Source organism: Argentina silus (assembly GCF_951799395.1).
Source record: "Argentina silus genome assembly, chromosome: X".
NCBI classification, from domain to species: domain Eukaryota; kingdom Metazoa; phylum Chordata; class Actinopteri; order Argentiniformes; family Argentinidae; genus Argentina; species Argentina silus.
Window position 1 is genome coordinate 32,119,086 of NC_139653.1, and position 13,470 is coordinate 32,132,555.

Sequence of the window (13,470 nt, forward strand, 5' to 3'; positions counted from 1 at the left end):
ACATGTAGGTGCACAGGCACACAAACACACGTGGTAGCACAGCAAAAGCCTCATTATGACTGCGGCCCTGTCTAATGCCACAGGATCAATGGCAAATCCTACCTCTATCACTCTCTCCCAGGCTCTTGCTTTTACTCTACCCCTCTCTCTTACTCTCTTTACTCTAGTCCCTAACTCTCATTATTTCTCCTTTTCCTCTCTCACTCTCTCTCAATCTCCCTTACTGTGCCTCTCTTTCTCACTTTCTTTTCTCCCTCACCTCCTCAGTATTTCCATCAGTGTTTTTTCCCCCCCACAATAACCTCCAATATATAATGCATCACTTCAGGCAATCTACCCCAACCCCACTTCCACATCCACACTTCCACACCCATGCCCACCACAGAACAGTATTCATACAGTATGTCTCTGTGAGGGAGATGAGGGAGAAATATATGTTGCCTCTGGTAGCAAGACGCACATGTGGCAATCCATCGCCACCCCTATATGCCCTGTCTCATAACCAATGGAGTGGGGAAAAGGACATTAAGAAACAGGTAGTAAAAAATGCCTCTGAGGATGGGGGAGGGTGAGGTATAAAAGGAAACAACATGGGTTGCTGTACAGTACTCAAGATGCGCTAGCCATGATTGCTTGAAGTCAAGCCTTAGCTGAGAGTGCATGATGGGCATAGTCTTAACATTAGGATTAAAGATGCGTGGGTTAGCTGACTGAAACATGATTCATATTTCTGTTCCATTCAACAAATCACAGGGAAACAATAATACATTTGGTGATTATAAAAATGCTATTCCATGTTTTTTTCCCCAATCAAATTATAATATGTCAGAGAAAAACAGATAAATAAACGATAAATGGGATTACTTGTGCAAAACTCAACCCGTGCTGCAAAAAAATCAATAGGTGAAATAATGGGGGCTTTCAAAGGCCATGTAGGCTTGCCAAAAGCCAGGCATGGTAATGCATTCAAATGATAATGTGTGGCATAATACATCAAAATGTCCGCCTGTGAGATGGGTTAAATGTTTTTTTCCCCCTCCTGCACAAATGTTCTGTGAAATCAATTGCATGAGGTGATTAACTATGTGGCAGGAGGATGGTATGGAAGAAAAAGCTAAAGAGAAATGAAAGGAGAAATACTATACAGTAGTGAGAGCTGGAGGTAACTGGGTCGCAAAGATTGCACTGTACTAGAACAAACTATCTTCATTAATTTTCAAAGATGAACCAGAGCACCAATTCATCTCCATTACAAATGGTGCCTACTCCTGTGTCAATGAATAGGCTCCCCAATGCACTTCAATACGCTATGCTAGCGACACTATTGACATGGCTTCAGAAAAACAATGCCCAAGACAATCCATCCTCTACTCGTTAGTAGCCTGCAACACACTGCCCAGACATAAGCTGAGTGACTGCCCTGTACCATCAGACAGTATTACATTGTGATGCGAGTCCACGGGGTGCACAGTCAATACATTTCCTCTAAGAAGGGAAGTAAGAGACCACTGTCTCATCGTACCATGCTATGTGGGTTGAATATTGAATAAATAATCATTTCTCAGTCTAATGTCTTTATAAAGGGCCTGTATGCAGTGCATTTTGAGGAAGAGATTATGCCTGGCAAGAAAGAGGATATTTATCCTTCAGCATGCTGTGCTGTCAAAGCACGTTTCCTGTTCGATCTGGTGTCATTGCTCTCAGTCAATGGTAGAGCAGATGTGGTCAGCCATTGCTAACGGGGCACTTTTGTAAGGTCCTCTCTGTGCCCTCCAGGTGACCTGTAACTGGAACCCCCCCTTGCATGCGTCAATCGCTCATACCAAAGCAGAGGTGATCTGGGTATTAATCTGGTCATGTGATCTGAGGATGGATCTTGACACACAATATGTCATTCTTGATGGGTTTTTCCTAAACTGGAGAGGATGTCAAAATTCTATAGAAAGGGACTGATACGTGATATACTTGTTATACGTTCTAGGGGTAATCAAACAAGGATGTCCCTCATGCACATGTATGTACTTTCAGTAGGCCAGTGTTTAAAAGGTTCATACTGTCACCGCAAGGGTGGTCTACATAAATGCCGCTGCTGTGGCAGACACGAGTTGTGAAGACGTGACAAGAGCTCTAAAGAAGTTGGTGACAGGAGCTCTAAAGAATGTTTAAAAAAAGATCCATCTGTTGTTATAAATTACTGACAGTGCTGACATTATTGGTGTTCCCTCTAAATAATCACTAAAATAAAAATGAGAGAGAAAATGGTTTGTGATGGTTTGCCTTATCAGCTTGCCTTACCCTTACTGTGCATTTAATGGTCTGCTCTCATGCTGCCCTCTCAACTCCACTCTTACTCTCTTCTGAATCATTTATTTGTTTTGTAAACTTGTGTACTGATCCGTGTGAACTGATCCTTTTATTTTTCTCCATTGCTTTATCATGTGTTTTTATCTAAATGTAAAGTGGGTTGCGACCCTGTATGAAATGCACTTTTAAACTTAAGTCATCTTCTCTTCTAAATATCTCAGAATGAATCATCAGTAGCCTGTAGTTGATGACAAATTCGCTCCGAGACAGGATCACACCTCGCCCCAACCCGCTCGTAGATCACTGCACATTTGAAACAGACTCCCTTTGAAAAGAGAGATAATTTTGTCTGTAGAAATTAGGCTACTGACCATCCCCCTCCTCCAGCAAGAAGGAGCATGAACGCTCAGTGTTTTTTTTTGTTCCATAATGGACAGTGTCTTCAGTAAATTAAATTATTCAGTCAATTTAAACATTTCCATAACTCCATATATAATGCAAGAGGAGAGTACAAGCCTTTTCAGACAGCACCTTTGCACAGTTTTAAGCTCAAAAGAATCAGGCTGCCTGTGAGCAGCAATTAGGCTCCTTTAGAATTTCCTCCATTGCGCAGTTTTGTTTATTTTTCAGTGGTCGGTAAAGCAGGGCATATTACCCATAATTATCTAAATAAAACATTCTGTTTTGTCATAATGAAATGAGGTGCACAGTGCACGTCTAGTCCATGGCATATACAACTGTGCATCCACAATGTCCTCTTCACCTCAACTCCTAAACTAACCTTGAAATGATTAGGCTCAATGGGATTCCTCTCAAGCAGGCCTAATGTTAAAATAAAGCAAAGTTGATACTGAATTAAAAAGGCTATGTACTACTACAACTTGGGCTACGAATATAGTAGGCTAACCTCTCATGATGACTCCGATCCAAATCTGTGTTGATTTCAAATAAAGTTATTAAATAAAGGTTAATTCACTACATCCACACAAATCAAAGAATCACTCATGTAAATCATCAAAGCTTTATAGCGCGTGGCTTAACTGGGTAAGAATAGGTACCAGACTCTGAGGAATGAAGGGCCAATAGCTTCTTCGGTTTACTGAAATAAACATTTATTGATGCTTGCCAAAAATACTGTCCCTGGGCTCCTAATGAATCAAATAAACACCACAACATGGCCCTCAAGACGCAACACTTCCTAGATAGCGAGTGACAGGATGAGACGGGACAGGAGAGAAAATGCCTGATAGGGCTTCTTTTGGAAAAAAACATTTCTGTAGGCACACTGTCCCCATGGCACTGAGCACTAGGATAAGAACAGTATAGGTGTAACCGAGTTGAGTTGGTAAACTCACTCCTCAAGATCAAATACCCCCACCCACGCTGTCGAATTGCTCGCTTTTCGATACCGTAGCTGGTTAACATCGGGTATTTAAGGAGACGGTCACGTGTGTTGGCAAGCCAGAGGTCATAGGTTCAAGGCTTGTTTGGAGCAAGTCAAATTGTGGGGCTACTGTTTGCAACAACTTACATCTGTTTCATAGGTTACCTCGCACAAACTATGTGCCTCTCATTCTCCTGTTTGTGATGACTCCAAACCTGCAAAAAACCTGTGGGCTGACTACAAACTAACCCAAATATGAGGGCTGCTTTTAAATGATGCTAGCAAATAAAGCAAAGTAAATTCATGAAATGACACAAATTAAAGAAGCACTAGGCTACAATGTAGGCCTAGTCTACAAACATGAGCTTATACTGACAACTTTAGATTTGATCCACCGCGTGTAATTGACTTTTGATGCAAGACTGTAGGATGGAGATAGTCACCTGTTCATTTGTGTAGGATGATATTTTTAACACACCTAATTTCAGAGCTCACAGACTACTTCGATTTACAAAAGTATCGCTTGATTTAAAATAATACAGTCCTTGGGTTGCTTCCAGATTATAGGCTATGTACTGAAGCACTAGGCCTATGATGGAAACTCAGATAATATTTTTTTAAACCCACATGTGAGAGCCTATTGCCTATTGGAGAGATGGTATGGATGGGACAGGAGGGAAAATGTAAGCTATTCTTAGAATGACATGACATGCCAATACTCTAAATATAAATCACATATGGATCGCTTGTCAAATGTTTCTGATCAAACCAGGTGTGATGAGAAGAATTCAGAGACAGGCATTGATTTCAAGCAAATCTGCCCAGACATCTCCCATTGGTACATCTTTCCAGTAAGTCTTCATTCTGCACAGAGTAAAACCTTTTTTTTTTTTTTTTTTTGATTCATTCCAGAGAGGAGTAAGCCAGCATTTGAAAACAGACAGCTTTGTCCCATAATCCCTTTTGAGCAGCCGTAAGCCTGACATTATCGCTCATTTGAATTGTGCATCCCTTAAACACATTAACTTAGTCCTTAATTCTGCCCTTTTTATACGACACAGCAGCGAGTCGCTAGGCTAGGAGGAAAAATGAATGCTAATTGATTGTCACTCTAATTTAATTGGGCAAGAGGACGTGTTTTGTATGAATGAGTATCAGTACATTTTAAACAACCAACATTAGTCTGGAAAAAGCACAACAGCCTTGAGGTGAATGAATTACCATGTCCTAACAACCATCCCCAAACACATTGTGAAGATGCAATCTAAAGACACAAGCACACACACAAATACGTGCATGCACGCACGCACCCTCACACGCACTCACGCACACACAGGATTTGTTCTCTAATATTCAGTACACAGGTGAAGGAGCATTAGACCTTGCATTACTTATAAGCCTTGTGGGAGAGGTACTGTACAGTAGAAACTTGCATCCTCGCACCATGCTACCTCAAGCTGCAGCATCCGCACTGCTGTAGCCAAACTTCCCCTTCTCTGAGCAAGAGCTTTTGGGGACATGAATAACTCATGGGCTAAAGGAAACATGGTAAATACTCCACTCATGGCGGGGCCGACCAGACAGGAAAACACTGCTGCTGCAGCACGTCTTTACCCAGGTTAAGTGTACAGTGCTGAAAGATAGCACTCATACAGGCAGCATTCTAAAGCAACACCACTGTATATAGCTGTGTAAAAACTGTGGAATACTAGTCTATCTAGAGACACTAGAAAACAAAGGCTTCAATATGGCCAATATGGCCTCATGTGCATGGATGTGCACAGACAGACACTCCCTTGTCTTCAATATGGTCTGGCAATTTATAGATTTGAAACAGAACACCTCATTCACAACTGAACTGTTCAGCTACCATTATGGAATACAGTGCTAAGCCACTGTGTGACTTTTTTTCTGAGCCTGTTGTGAGCTGCAGTTAGCCTGTCAGGCTGAATGAGAAACAAGGTAAAGATGCAATGAACAGACAGGGGTGGAAAAGAATGGTTAAACAATGGATGAACTGAAGGGAAAATGGTACATCTGCACGAAATATAGCTACAGTAGGAGCTTGGTCCGGGAAGTAGATGACATTCATTTGCCAGTCCCTGGGGATAAGTACAGTAAGTCTGCTCAGACACAGAAGCACAACCGTGGGCCTGACTGTCCCAGGGCAGGAGTGTGAGTGTGAGTGTGTGTGTGTGTGTGTGTGTGTGTGTGTGTGTGTGTGTGTGTGTGTGTGTGTGTGTGTGTGTGTGTGTGTGTGTGTGTGTGTGTCAGGGGAGGCTGGTGGAAGCAGAAACCGCACAACTGGCTCATTGTAATGCATGGAATGGAATGAGGAATGGTTCACTATTGGACACTATTCCTCATTCCATTCCATGCATTACAATGAGCCTGCATTCCTCATTCCATTCCATGCATTACAATAAGCCCGTCTTCTGATTTCTACCTCCTCCAGCCTCCCCTGTTGTGTGTCCACTTTCATCTCTGCTTTGGCAGGTTCTGCTGCTACCTCAGTCACGGGAAAAACATCATGTGCCCTCTTTTGGAAGGCAATCCGAAACCTGACGTAAAAATGTAATGCTCACAGGTGCTTTGAGCTGTATATTACAGCACCATCTCTGCACGGCACTCCACGACATGGTGGACAAAAAAACATACAGCTACACATCTGCATGGCCAATACAGAGGAAAGGCTCCATTTCATCAACAAGTCAAGTCTAATGACTCGTAAAGAACAAAGGTGGTGGTGCCATCTGTTCTGGAACATTTTCCGGGGAAAGAGAGAAAAAAAGAAGCTTTATCTGCAGGGACTATATACAGTGCTGTACACTCACCATGGTCTAAGCACTGGAATAAGTGACTTAATCTCTTATGCAAACATAAACTTCTTCCGTTGAGTGCATCTCAGCCTCTCAGCGTTTAAAGGTTGAGGTACTCTGTTAGTGTGACACACTGCAGGCTATAGCGCAATCAGCGACATTACACACTTAATTGCAGCTATAGCCTAGTGATTGATCAGCGATATCCAGTTTACAAGGTTTTTGCTCTGGTATGAACAGTGAAATGCCTGGCATTGTGGATTCATAATTAAACCATCCATCACCATGCCTCCAGTACAAGATAACACAGCAAGCAACTACAGAGGGACCTAAATATTGCATTATACAGTTACTACTGAACAGCAATAAAAGAGATGTAGTCTTGATGACCAATGCATGAATCCCCTTGAAACATCATTCAATATAAATATTTATACGTCCTATTTTTATCATTTGAATTAAAGGGTTATAATAAGTAAAATGCTACTATCTGAATTACATTATTTTTTACCAAGACAGAATGTCTAACAAATGTTTTTAGACACACTCCAAATCAAACACTGACTCTGACGTCAGTAACAATTTATGGTCCTCAATGTGCTGTTCTGGTTTACCACTGCCATAGGTTACCATTCTGTCATGCCACATTCAAACACTCTCATCAATTGCCACCAAATTCCACTTTCCAAACACCATGCATCTTTGGATCTTTTCAGGCAGTGTGGTGATAACCAAAGGGGGTGAAGATAAATGTCTGCACAGTAGGAGGCCTCTGCTGATTACAGGCACTAATGCTTGGGGGAGAGCAGCAAGAAAGAGGGAAAATGGAGTGAGACAATGGAGTGCACAGGTTCAAAATACCTAATGGAGTGGCCTGCTAGCAGAGCTAATAAACTGTTTAAAATTGAAGGGAACAGCAGGTGTCTAAATAGAGCGATGTGGAACACTTTCCCCATTCATTCCCACAGAAACAGAAAGAGAGAAAAAAGACTACTTGGCTGCCATTGTCTTGTGAAAGATGCATTTGCACCAAGGGTTCCATTTGTTTATCTGTAATCAATTTCAGTAATATAATTACTGCTGATATGTCATATGTAGGGAGGAAATGTCAATCCTTAGACAATTAGCGCCATCCTGGTGCGAGGGAAGAAATGCTTGTTTCGGGAAAGCTCTTACAGTAAGAGAGCTGTATCCAACGGACAACAATATTCCCAAGATGATTCAGATCTCTAGATCCTGTATACAGCATGCCTTTTGAACATTAAAACTGCTATTTGGACATAATAATCAATATACACACAGTGAGATTACTATATGGCCCAGGGTCTGACAGGTGTATCCAATGAGAAACTACAATGTTAAGTGTCACTAAGCAAAGGTCTTGTTCTGGCTTGCCTAAGTGGATATCCTGGCTGTACAAATAGTCATTAAGTCAACGTGGATAAAGGCGTATGCTGAGCAAAGAAACAATTATACTGATTGTATATCAACTAAGCGTGACAGCATGATCACCTCTGGTCTAGCTTGTGGGAGGTCCAGGTGAGGAGAGGAAGCGAGGTTGACACTGAAACACACTCACAAGGTTTAGAGATGTTAGCCATGGAACTTGCATTGAATAACAGTTCTATTCCATTAAATTGAGGCATTTGTTATTCTCTTTGTGTCATTGATGTAAGCATTGTACTAAGCTTCTTGAAATTGAAAGACACCTTTGCAATAGGGATTTTCCGGTTGAAGCTGTTTATTTTCCTGTGGAGTCGGGACGCTCTGCTTCTCTGACAACAGAGATATACAGGTATACCTGGTTTCCAAAGAGAGAACATAGATCAAAAACTTGTTCTGCTCAAAGTAGACAAGTGTGCCAGCCCTATTCTGGGCTGCCAGTTTTTACTTATGCAGAGCATGCTTAAGAAGAACAAAACAGCTGTGAGCTTGGAGTGATAGCATCTCAATAGTCAACACCGATAATTAAATCATTTTTAAATGGGATTTTGCGGAAGTTGTAGTCTACTGTATATTCATTTGGTTCATAGGCTTTCATTTAAAACTGGTATCCAACATTGTCAATTGTTGCTGTGCACAAATATGATGACAGGTACTGGCTTCAGTGAGGTGAATCCATGCAAGGCAACACCATGTGCTATCTAGCGTAGCTCAAGGCATACAACATCACCATTTGTCTCTCAATTTTGTTCACCCTTAGATCTATGCATCTTCATAAAACAATCAGAGCGACCTTCATCATGTTCACTGCCGATAAAGCCCATGCGGATTTCTGAAAAAAATGAGTAATTACCCTGGCTCCATTGACTTTCATGGTTATTTACCACCGCAAATAATGCAGAAATCCTCACTTTTGCTCGGAAATTACCATAGCTGCAAAGATTAGAGAAAGCCGCAGGCCACTCTTGTGTTTGAACCCAGTTTATGAACCTTAAATGGGGGGCCTCAATGCACGATAGATAAGAAGAGCGAGGTTTTCCAGAATTAACATGCTGTGCATGTGGCTTGAATTTATGTGAATCTGAGCTTTCCAGAACATCTGTCAAAGGTTAGCCGTAAAGTGAAATAGGCAGTTCCTGTTCATGAGTTCCAAAATAATCTGGATGTAATTTTCCCAGTGAAGAAAAGTGGCAAAGATTTATAGGTCAAGAAACAACACAAACTCAGTTTTGTCCAGACAATCTGTTCCCTATGTTGACAATATGCAACATTTTAAACATAGAGCAACGAGATCTGAGACACAGTATCACCAATCATAATTCTCGAAAGAAGTGTGTAATAATATGATATTGATGTTGAATGTAAATTTACAATATTAACACAAATACTGAATATTTGAGACATTACAGTACGTTTCAAAAATAGACATTGGAAAAAACGTGTTTTAACTATTGTTCACCAGAATGACATTCACTACTTAGGATCTCTTGGGTTGTTAAAAAAACACTGGAATTCACAGTGGAAATGTTCCACAGAGAGAGCAAGAGCAGGTTTAACAGAGACTCTATTATCTAAAGTCTCGGTCATTCAAAACACAGAATGGGGCTTGTTCTACAGGACAGAAATAACCTTTGACTAAAAGCACCTAAATCAATGAAACATGAAGGATCTCTCAGCAGAAGAAAAAGAGAAAGGAACAAACACACTGTCATCTAACAGTTGAATCAAGTAACACAAGTGAATTATGAGAAAACATAAAATCAGTGTTTCCTAGTAATATGGGTCTAGTCCTCTGTGCTCAACCACCCTATAAAGGCTGTCAGTGAGTATAGTCCCTGCATCAGTGAGATCTAGACATTCAGACATTTGGATTTACTGTTCTTAAATGTTTTGCCAATGAGAGATACTGCACAGGTAATGCTTTAGATTGAACATATAAACATATATGTGGTCTTTGCAAGTCCAAGTCATCCATTTCTGAGAGTCAGTATGGTATTCAGAGGTGAAATGATCAAGACCAAGACCTCAAACCCACAGGAATGTCCAGATCCCTCTTCTGCCAATGTCTCAAACCAACTGTGTTAAATACTGTGTGATTTTAGTCCCTGAAAGTAAAACTGCAGGGGAAAAAAACAGGCCTAAAAAACATTCCCCAAGTCAAGAATGTACTGTAAACCACATCTGTACATTGATACCCATTAGAATACTCTAATCACAAGAATATTGAATATATGCAATATCTGGCAGAACAGCATTTATGTTTTGGTCATCTGATCACAGATATCAAAATGGCTGTGTGCTGTGTATGAGATTTAGGGGCAAACACACTGAGACGTTATTTCATAACCTCTGGCTCTGGAAGCTCCTGTCATCTCCACATGTGAGAGATCCATTGCCTGCCCCTGGAGACTTACTAAATCTAGAATGGGGACATAGTGTTTAATGCCTCTACACTTTGTATATTCATGCAGTACAGATCTTAATCAGATGAACAATGGTGCAACTGCAATTTTCATTGTGAGGCATCAATGAAAGACTGTTGAAAACCATAACAGTCAAAATGACATTGATAAAGGTCCAGTATGTAACATTTAAGCTTTCTAAAAGCTTCCTGATGTTTGTAATGACTGTGTTTAATCAGGAGTGTGTTGTTGTTTGGAAACACACATGACAGTGTGGGGATTGAGAAATTAAGAAGTCCAACTGAAAGGCTACTCATTTTTCCCATTACGTTTCTGTTAAGTGAATTACAATGTGTTATTACTTCCTGGACAGTCATTTAACATTTCGCAATCAAAACGTTAGTGCAAGGACAGACACGCAATTCATCATTAAGCTACTGTACATTTGTTACTCTGATAATACCTAGCTGTTTTACCAAGGTGTTTACCCTTTGACTGTATTCATTTTAAGATGTAGACCAAGTTAAAGTTCACGCCATCCGACCCCAAAGACAAATACAAAGGAGCCCTATTAAAGAGTATTGATCCTTAGGCTATATTTTATATAAGGCACTTCTCCCTTTGCTGAGCGTCTTTGTTGGTCTAAAAATGAATACAGTCTGTAACTATGAAGATAATGTCCTTCAACCTGGTTTGCAATAAGGAAAGACCATACAGAGGTATTCACTATGATTTCACTTGACTGCCAATTCAACTAGACACATCACGATGTAAAGCAGCTACTCAGTAAGAGAGACAAAAACTGACAAACGGTCTGCCCATGGCAACAACAAAAGCATGTTACAGGGGATAAATTGTACATTTGATAATTTGTAGTAACAATAATAATGAAATCATTAGCATCTGTCCTCCAAAAACTAGCACACGGTTATTAATTGTCTCTCTCCCATTACATAATTACTAGTCTGAAAAATAACACTCATCGTCATTATCAGGCCACTGGAAAGAAACCAGTCTCTGACAAAGCAATCTACTGTATTACACACTGACAACCAAATGATCCTCCTTAGCCTACATGGAAAATGAATACAGTGCTGAAATTATGACCCTCATGTGACAATGGGGATATGGCGTGTCCCGTCCCCTGTACTGCTTTGGCTAAGGAAAGATAACCCGCATCATTTGTCTGACACACGCAGGTTGCAGTGTATATGCTGTGGAGAGAACTGATTGGGAACCAGGGAACATGTAATGGAAAGATATTTCATGACTTTCGAGAGTCTTCACTAAGAAATAATTGGATAGATTATTTGATTTCTGACCTTCTCAGCACTTCACCATGTAAACATGACTGCGAGGAGAGGGTTAGGTTTAGGAGAGAAACAACAGAGGACTTCACAAAATAGGAACTATTGTATATCTTCCTACCAACGCTGCATTTATTACAGACAACACTGATTACAGTTCAAAGTTCAGCAGATGAATTAGGCTACTAATAAATGTTTTAGGCCTACACAGGCTAAACGATGCAATGCCATAATACAGCAAAGATGTATTATTGATTGTCACAAACAGGCTTGTTGGAATTTAAACCAAGTGGACAAACCAAGTGGAGTCTTGAATGCTTGATAAGCACCACTCTCACTAGCTCTGACCCCGCACACGCGGACACGCGATAGTCCAGCATCGTCCTCAGTGTCGCGGACACTTCCATTGCAGGGCACCAGCCGAGCCTTTTTCTCCCACCACCGGGCATCTATTATAGAGATCTATTTTTGCTAGTAGGTGTCACAACTCATTACGTGATTTCAGTCAGCCGGCGTGCGCTGTCTTGGTGCTTAGACTACAACTAAGAAGCAGTTGTGTTTAATCTTTCATTAACAGACAAAGGAAACTTAGAGGGCTGCTGTTTTACAACACTTGCGGATTGACCGTCATGTAGATGCCTCAAGTGTAGCCATGTAGCATACAGTGATCATAACACAGAAACATCTGTTTTAAATTTACATTAGGCCCTACAGACGTTGGATTTGGGTGGGTTTTAACGAACTTTTTTTTTCTAAATACATGTTTTCTATGGAATTAGGCTACATATGACAATGGAGACCATATTAGCCTAACTATCAATTATGCAGTCTACATTTAGAAATGTTACATTAATGAAATTCCATTGAAAAAGCAACAGCCAGCCCGGAGAATTATGATTATGCCATAATATACGGCATTTTCATATCAAATTGTCGAATAGTGTCAGCTGTGGTAGACACATTTTGTATTTTATCATTTAGAACAATAGCCCACAAGATAACAGCTCGACACAAATCATAATATCCTAATTACTACCACAAATCACTGGTCTCATATCATTACAAAGGACACAATAATAATGCATTGTATAGGAAAAGGAACGCACTTACCCAGAAACAAAGCGCGAAATATTGCAGACATCACGGCACCCGACACGACTGGAAATCCCATGCAACGAAGCTGAAAACAATGCGCTGCCTTATAATTCACTTGTGTGACCCAGGTGTACAGTCACAATGAAGAAGCACATCAGCAATTGGAGAGAGAAATTAAATAGCAATCTAAATTGAGGACATCATATCTTAAACACTTGCAATGTCAAACCCTTCGGGAAAGAACGCAGCTGTTTCTTATAGGCATTTTCATATTTGGCGTCAAATCAAAGTTCCTTTTTTGTCTGGCTTGGGACGCGTGCCTCAGGTTCCCTCTGTCTCCGTTGTGGCTGTGAGCGTTCTCCTCCTTTCCTACCCGTTGTACAAACATGTGAGACAGAAGCAAGATAGGTGGATGCTGGATGTTGAAGGATGGAGACCTCTAGAGTCTGAAGTGCTCACATTGCCTCGTATTACCACAAAGGCATCTTGCATTGGCTGGTTTATGGGCAACTCAGAGCCCAATTAGCGCATCAACAAAGCACAACGATACGCCATGTAAACCAGGTGCAAGATTTGAGTTGAAAATATTAGTTGAATTTTTGTTTTTGCAAATGCGATTCTGTTTTCTTACATCAGTTAGCTCACATGGAATATTGTTGTGTTTAGTGAGACTGCATGGTATGCTATGTTCGAAGACAACACATTATAAATTAATT

The 13,470-nt window shown here is 40.7% G+C and overlaps 1 protein-coding gene across 1 annotated transcript in view; it reads right to left on the reverse strand.

Annotated features, from left to right (window-relative positions):
* clmpb (CXADR like membrane protein b) overlaps positions 1-12,848 on the reverse strand; it is a gene marked incomplete at its 3' end in the record, with an annotated part of 68,949 nt that extends 56,101 nt beyond the window's left edge. Inside the window, exon 1 of the mRNA XM_083695239.1 lies at positions 12,770-12,848. Within this exon, the coding sequence (XP_083551365.1) occupies positions 12,770-12,830 (61 nt within the window). The 5' untranslated portion in view covers positions 12,831-12,848. The remainder of the gene's footprint in view (positions 1-12,769) is intronic.
* Between the last annotated feature and the right edge of the window lie 622 nt (positions 12,849-13,470).